An 8,027-nucleotide genomic window follows, 5' to 3' on the forward strand; every position below is an offset into this window, starting at 1 on the left:
GAATCAGCACACAATGCTGCAGGTCTCCAGAACAGGAAGCCGGGACCAGCTGTTCCCAAGGAAACCCAAACATGGTGTACAACGGCTGTGGATCCAGGAGCTTGTTTCCTGAATGGCAGCTGAGCAAACCTCCTAACCCCCCCCCCCCCCCACACACACACTCCCAACCCATCCCGTTGTGACAAAGAATGACCCCTCTCTAACCTCAGTGCCACCAGAGATGCCATGCTGGTATGCAAGCGCTGCTGCTGCTGCTATTACAACTGGAACATTTCAGGAGAAGAGCGGGTGGAAAGGGGAAATAAATGCGGTGCATTTAATAAAATAAATGTGGTGCATCGAAGATGCTTTGTGATGGGCTTCCACACATGTAGCAAACAGGAAGGGAGCGAGGATATCCACGCCGCCTGAGGACACCAGGCGCTGGGCATCTGAAATTTAATATAAACGCCTGACTACACTCTGTTTGTTTGTTTTTTTTGTTTTGTTTCCCCCGAAAGGCGACACAGCTAGCTTTGTGTTTAGGAGATGTGCAGAACAGACATTTTGTATTTAGCAAACAAAAGCCACAACAAACAAACCAGCTTTTCGGCGCCGTGGCAACTAGGCTGTACAGTCTACACTCTGCATCATCATCATCACCTGATATGTGGCCTTGCCTGTTTTTCCACCCCATGGCCATTGTTCAGCCAATGCACGCTCCCTCATGCCCACTGGTATTACAGGTATGCAAGACATCCTTGCTGCAATACAGACGAGGTGTGGTGGGTGGAGACTCAACACTGGCTTCAGTCCAGTAAGAGGAGTTCACTTAAGCAGAGGTAAAGGAATCCAAGCTGCCTAGGCCAAGGTCGCCAGCGGGCACTTTGCTCTGCCAGAGGCAGGAAGTGGCAGGCATCACTGATACCCCTGAGGAGGCACATTTACTGCATTTCCTTCCCACAAATGGAATCAATACCTCTCCACACACACACACACACACACACACACACACACACACACACACACCACACACACACACACACACACACGCTCCCTCGGAGAAGCCCTCCATCTCTCCACATGGTTGGGGGTGGGGTGTGTGTATAGTACATCCATTATTAGAGGGGTGAATCTTCACTGGACTCACTTATTCAATTGCAATACCTACAAAAGGTACCTACAAAAAACTATTCCATTGTAAAATTATTCTAATTACATTCTTTTTAAAACTCTAATTACATTGTTTTTAAATCCATAAATAGCCTACAAGCGCTCAGAGTTTAATTCTATTTTACTACCTTGTTTTCTTCAACTAGGCTACTTAAAACATAGTCTCACATGGCATAAACTCTGCTGATATATATGACTATATCGATTATGGTCAGGGTGTTTATCAATAATCCTTTTGTGACAAACTAATCATACAAAATTATACAAAGCATGAATAAACTGTCCACAGGAATACCTCTACAAAGATGCAACCCATGAATGGAGGGCTTCCTTATGGAGAACAGCCTGCTTGACAAGCACAACCAGTTGATTGAATTATCTGGGATAAGTATGTCCACAGAAATGGATTAATTTAGCCGAAACGACATGTGTGCTCATTGGTTTTATAAATAACTGCAGCTTCATCTGAGCGGAACAAGCCCTGTGTGGCCCATCTTAAACAGAGCCAAAAATATGCAGCTTTAAAATCGCTAAAGTCGCAGAACTCAGGAATGTTCCGAATGTTAGCGAGCTTGTCTGAATTTGCCAGTCTTGCTATGAATCCAGAGAAAAGAAAAACAACTTGGGCCTCAGCAAAAACAAAGCACCACCTTAACAGCCATCTGGAGTAGAATCAGTCACTAATTGCAATGGTAACGTTTAAGAGTCAGACGATTTAAAGGCAGAGGTAATTCACAACAGAGATAATTGACGACTACTCCAAAGACAGGCAAAAAAAGCCCACATAACCCAATACATGTCAGCAGAAGGGAAAACCACAAAGCAGGCCTAAAGTACATCCACACAGCTGGCTGACTGACTGCAGTCTTGCTGACCTGCCACACTCCATCCGGTCTTGACTAATGGTTCACCTACCCCTGCTAATTTAAAGCATGAGGTATATGGTCAAAACAATAACAATGAGACAAGAGGTACTGGGATCAAATGACACAGTCTAACCTCTTGAGAAACACATCGTCACTTAAAAAAAAAAGAAACCCTTTCTCAAAGAAACCCGGACACAACATGGCAAAGTTCCTCTTCTGAGAATGGCTTGTTCTGTTGCGCCTGTGAGAGTAACCTGACCTTTGAGACTGAACAAGAAAAGGGGGGCACGATAGATGCACCTCGAGATGCACGTGCTTGGCAGGGACTTGTGGCATTCTCGCATGCTGCCTTTCGCGAGCACCACGACTCGACACGAAATTACAGTCCTCAGCCTTTAGCAGCTGACCACTTCATTAGCGAGTACTTAGGAGCAGATGGGCATGTAACTAAACAAAAAAATAAAAATAAAAATAAGGGAGGCTGTGTTCGTCAGGAGAAGAAAGGGCTTGCTGCTCATGCGGTCGGCCGGCCAGACACTTCTCCATTTCATTTCTCGCCCCGGCATCTGGTGAGTCAGACAGAGAAACCGCTGCTCTGATCCAGCACTGGATTGCAGAAGTCCGTCTAATTCAATTCAGGGGTATGACATAGCATTAAATAGTAGAAGTACGTTTTTTTTTGTTGTGTTTAATGCCAAATTTAGCACCTGTGGCTAGTTCATGCCACAAGACAGCAATGAAGAAGTGCTGGACTTGCTCTTTCGCAGAGCACTGGCTTACAACACACAAACAAACAAATAAAGAGCCACTCAGCGAAACTACACTTATCGTAACACCCCCAATTATCACCACTTTTGTTCAGAAATTCTAAAACAACGATGTTTTTTAACACTTCAAAATAACATTTACTAAATGAACCTTACATTTTTCAGTAGCCATAGATGTGTAGATTTGAACAAAATCTGGTTTGGTTCTTAACGGGAGCATTTACTGCCTGAAATATCCGATTTTGTTGGACCGAGTTATAGTGCTGGCCTGATGGCTCGCCTATTTACACCGTTTCAACGGCACATGAACGGTTAGACCGAGAATTCTCGTCATAAAATTAAAATTCCACTGGAGCTCCAAGCGGTTGTGTACAAGCAGCCTTACAACACTGTTTACAGCTCTTCGCGGTAACGGTGAACGGTAAAATGTCATTTTTGGTACATAGCTAATTTAGATACACCTATGGTGTGGGTGGTTGCGTTTCTTTAGGAGTCCGCTGTCTTGGTTTGTATAGAAATGGATATTAAGTGACACATATACGCAAGACGGTGGAAATACGGGACCGACGGTAATAGGGAGAGTTCCAATATGTGACTCAGGGGTCAGGGGTCTAACAGCACAAGCTACTCAGTGGTCACAAATACTCTCCCTCAGGGCCTACATAGGGTCAGGGACAGCGCATGGGTAATGTCACAACATCTTCTTTTGGTCATAATGTGTCATTCCCTTGGCTTGGAAGTCAGAAACTCATTTCAGACACCGAAATTAATGTGAGCAGCATCTCCTATTCACAGATAACATTCTGTCCATAGCCCTGCATGACTAGACATTTGTCTCAAAGGCAGATGCAAGTGCAAGATAGGGAGTGGAAAAAACAGCAGTTCTTTCAAGAACCAGACTTAGTGAATTGAGAGAGGTAAAAATAGAGCTAGAAAAAAAAAATAATAATAGATGGCAACGGAAATAGACAAAGCACAGCTGAGACAGGGAGACTGCAATGCTGACTGACTGACAGTCCTAATGGGCAAGGCAAGGATAGGCTCTCTACTCACCCTCTCTGAAAAAGATCCACATTGTAGAACTTGTGAAGCTCCACAGAGAACTCTACGGTGGCCTGGACCTCACTCATGTTGGAGGGGGGCTGCAGGCGACGGTAGCGGTGGTGGTGGAGGTGGTGGTGGGCCAAAGCTCACATCATTTGCGACAAGGCTGCAGAGGGAGGGAGATTCAAAAGTGTCATTGACCAGCATGGGACCCGTGGTGTATAGGCAACAAAGAATACACACAGCTGACAATTGCATCTCTCTCTCTCTCTCTCTCTCTCTCTCTCACACACACTCACACAGAGATATGCATACATATCTAGTTTTGTTAAACCAAGCAATTTCCAGAAATGACACACCGTGGGTAACATTTAAACACCACGGCAGCCAACTTCAACCTAAAAGACGAACGGCAGCAGCACGTTCTCTAAGCACTGAGCTGAAGGCTAAGTAACAAGTCCCTCTGAAATAGGCTAGTGTATAAACTAAGCATAGTGGGAGAGAGTGGGAAAGAGGGCAAAGCAATGAATCACTTTTCAAAAATAGCACTGAAACACTATATCTACAGCTGGACAATATTAGATATACACACGGCACGGGAGTGTTTTAACTCAATACACTAACCATCAGCTCTGAGTTCTCGGAGGAGGACTTCTGAGCAAAAAATATCCCCATATCAGACAATATGCAGTACAACACAGGAGTTAATGGTACAAAGCATGTCCATGCCCTGGGCAAGGTCGACAATTCCTTGCATGGAAACCTATATAGTTATTATGTAATGTAATGTATGTAAAGAGCAGGGTCTATGGTCTATGGTCTAACAGTAGTGCATCATATTTGATTTGTGGCTAACAGACTACCCTACTGAAGCCCTGTTATGTCCTCTGACTGTATGTATCTATACACACACAGCACATAATCTCCAGCACAGAGGAATGCAGAGGTTTACAGTCTGGAGCAAATCTGTGTACCAAGCAGGAAGCAACAGATAAGATTATAGATATGGCTTTGTAACCAATATGAGTGGGTGAGTAGTTTATAGATTATGGCTTTGTAACCAATATGAGTGGGTGCGCAATCTTTTGTTTTGCAGCCTAACAGAAGTAGCCCCCTCCCAAACACAAACACACACACACACACACACACAGGTGACGAAACATTTGAATCAATGGCTTGCCAGTTTTATCAGAATGAAGATGTGGTATTCGACTTTGTTCCGACTAGTCTGTAAATTCCAATAACAAGGCCTTCATCTGGATGACCTTTTTATCACCTTAGTTTTCAAACACAGTCTTATTTGATTAATCAACCCTCAATAACTCAACTGGCACATCTCCAGATCTGCTGTAACGTTTGCTTAGTAGTCGATTCCTTTCTACAGCCATAAGAAAGCATAACTTTTGACTGGTATAATGCAGCCTGGATATTTATCTCTTTCGGTGTAAACGTTGCCATGTGCTGAAGGGGGGGAAACAAAAAGACCATTGCAATTGGTTCATGATAATAGTCTGACATCACTCACCGCTTTTCCGAACAGCAGCGCACTTTTCTTTTGTAGAAACATTCTAAGTTGTTGGAATGCCCTGCGTAAAAAGAGAAACGAGAACGGTAACATTAGCTGCTAGGTCATCCAAGTAGTTGTACAATAACGTTACGTTAAATCAAGGAAACATTACAGACTGGCTTAAAATCCCTACCCCAACCACTGCGTATCTATAATTGTCATAATAATAAATCCCAGTTTTAGAAATGAGACGTGTTGAAAATAACGCTGAAAACGACAACTGACACAACCCCGACAGGTAGGCTAATGTTAGATCTAGCCAAGCCAAAGCGAAATAACTTTAGCTAGCTATATCGACGTCGACTTGGTTGATTGGGGTGGTTATGAATCAATTCTTACATTAACAGCTGTGAGATTGGGTAACGTTAATGTTAACCGACCAAGGGTTAATAATGTCAGTATGGTAAACGCTTATCCTTATCTAATTCAGAGGAATGACTGTGGGCGCACCAAATGTTGATAATAACAGGTTGTGGTCTGTCATAGAATAGTTACAAGCCACCTTGACTAGCTAACGTTAAGTTAGTTAATTAACATAAACCATCTCATGGACATTTTGTTAACGTTACATCAATCAGATGGACTCCCAAGACTGTTAAAGTGACACTGAGATGAACGGATTAGTTCTAGTTGATAGCAGACCTGGAACTCAAACCGAATAACTTATAGCAACCAACAGAAGCTAACTAGCGATAACGTTTAGTTACCGCTGAGCTAGAAACGTCAAGAGAGATCATTACAGTTGGCTAGTAAGTGAGCCTGTTAGCCAGCTAAAGCATCACATTGCGCTAGCACTAGCTAGCTAATATAATTGACCAAGTGTTGGCTAACATTAGCTGGCGAGCTAACTAACGTAGATAGCTTTCGAGCTAATGTTACGTGTTACTCCCTAGTAGACTATACAAAACATTCCAAAAGTCTGCGGAGTGTGGCTAGCTAACGCGCTTAGCGGCGCTAAGTAACAACAACGTATGGAAATAAACAATAAATGCCTCTACCTCTTCAAAGAACCCGCTTTAACGGAAAGGCCAAGGCACCAGGCTTGATTTGTGAGGATAAATTGCTCAATATCCGTCACACCCGGTGTTTCTTTTCACCGCATACCGCTGTAGCAATCTGGCTAATAGCACCGTTTTGAGAATTTCTTATGCTAAATTGTGTTACTGACAATCACGCACATATGATAAATGACAGTCTACCCGACATTAAGCGAAATTAATAGACCTTTCCAGACACAACTACTCTGAAACATGATCAGTATCGGGTTCACATCCCGAATGCTTTCCTCGACTGGTCTGCCACCACTGCCACTGATTTTTTTTTTGTCAGACCCATAGCGAGCCAGAAACAGCAGCGACATCGGTGGGAGGAGTCAAGCATCTTCACTGGGTTTACGGACGGACTCAAGATCACACATGGACCCTTTTGCAATCCAAAAGTGATAGGGGTTTGGGGATAATGTAGGCCTAGCCTATTATTGACTGATGAAGAGCCTAAGATGGAATATGGGAATATTATGGGATGCTAATACAGTCTATGATAGCCTTCGCAATGAATTAAAGATGTCTCATTGAATTAAGTTGTTGCTTGAAAACGGCTCTATTATAATTGCTGTTGCTACGTTGCCTTCTGCTCATGGTTTGCACCATCACACGCACCAAAAGCAGCAATGGACCACCTTCATTAGGTGATTATTTTTTAAAAATATATTATTAATATGATTTTTTTTTTATCAACGTTAGACAACAGGACTGTAGCCTATGTCCCAAATGTATCCTATTTGGAGGGTCACCAAGACCTAGTCCTAGACATATGCGCTTAAGGAGTAAAAAGTGCATGGCCCGTTAAAGACAAAAGCAGTAGCCCTAGGCCGTTGATTTGTTTTGATGTAAGTGGCGCTCCAGATCTCAACAGTTGGAAAGGATATCCTTTCAGATTAAGACCTTGATTAGGCTACCCTTGTTAAACTTAAGAATAAGCTAAAAGTATTTTTGTCTATCACATTTAAAGATGTTCCTAGCAACCAAAGGCAAGACTTGCCTAGTAAATCATTTTAGGCCTATATGATCGTACTGCAGGCCTACACTCAAGAATTTAACCTATATTGAATTCTGTTGTAATGCAAGAGCGACATCCAGTGGACAGAACAATTCTATCCGCTTTAGTGTATCCTACGACTTATCAAACAAAAAAAAAAAATGTCATGAATAAGCCGGTACCAAGGTCTTTCACGGTCATCAAGTAAATATATATTTTTAGTTTGTACAGATTATTGAGTATTTCCATATATTTTCCAAAATATATGGACACAACTCACCTTATTTGGCCTTTGCATCTGAGCACTGCAAATAGCTGACCCGTTGAGGGAGGAAGGTGTTTTGTTTGCACGGCTACCCTTTTGTATAGGCTAGCTAAACTATTGCCTGGCTATTTTCAATTGGAATGTTTTGTTTGGGTATTATGGAGACAACGACATTGGTTAAATGGCTACAATTTTTGATGACACTACTAGGCCAGCAGAACAGTCCTTATAGGGAAGCCTAAATTAGGCCCAATGGACAAGATAAACTGTTTCAGGCCATCGCTTGTTGATGAGGCAAGGATGTGACGTAGCCTATCAGGCGAGGCTCA

At 42.8% G+C, this 8,027-nt stretch overlaps 1 protein-coding gene across 3 annotated transcripts in view; it reads right to left on the bottom strand.

Annotated features, from left to right (window-relative positions):
- fam135a (family with sequence similarity 135 member A) overlaps nucleotides 1-6,724 on the bottom strand; it is a 33,115-nt gene extending 26,391 nt beyond the window's left edge. For all 3 annotated transcript variants that reach the window (XM_076285376.1, XM_076285375.1, XM_076285377.1), the window contains exons 1-3: nucleotides 6,395-6,724; nucleotides 5,355-5,415; nucleotides 3,839-3,995 (exon numbers count right to left, since the gene is read on the bottom strand). In XM_076285376.1, the coding sequence (XP_076141491.1) occupies nucleotides 3,839-3,915 (77 nt within the window). In that variant the 5' untranslated portion in view covers nucleotides 3,916-3,995; nucleotides 5,355-5,415; nucleotides 6,395-6,724. The remainder of the gene's footprint in view (nucleotides 1-3,838; nucleotides 3,996-5,354; nucleotides 5,416-6,394) is intronic.
- Between the last annotated feature and the right edge of the window lie 1,303 nt (nucleotides 6,725-8,027).

Source organism: Alosa pseudoharengus, unplaced genomic scaffold, assembly GCF_046254945.1.
Source record: "Alosa pseudoharengus isolate Yale_2024_CS ecotype anadromous, Long Island Sound unplaced genomic scaffold, YU_APseudo_1.1 YU_APseudo_1.1_scf_15, whole genome shotgun sequence".
Lineage (NCBI taxonomy): Eukaryota > Metazoa > Chordata > Actinopteri > Clupeiformes > Clupeidae > Alosa > Alosa pseudoharengus.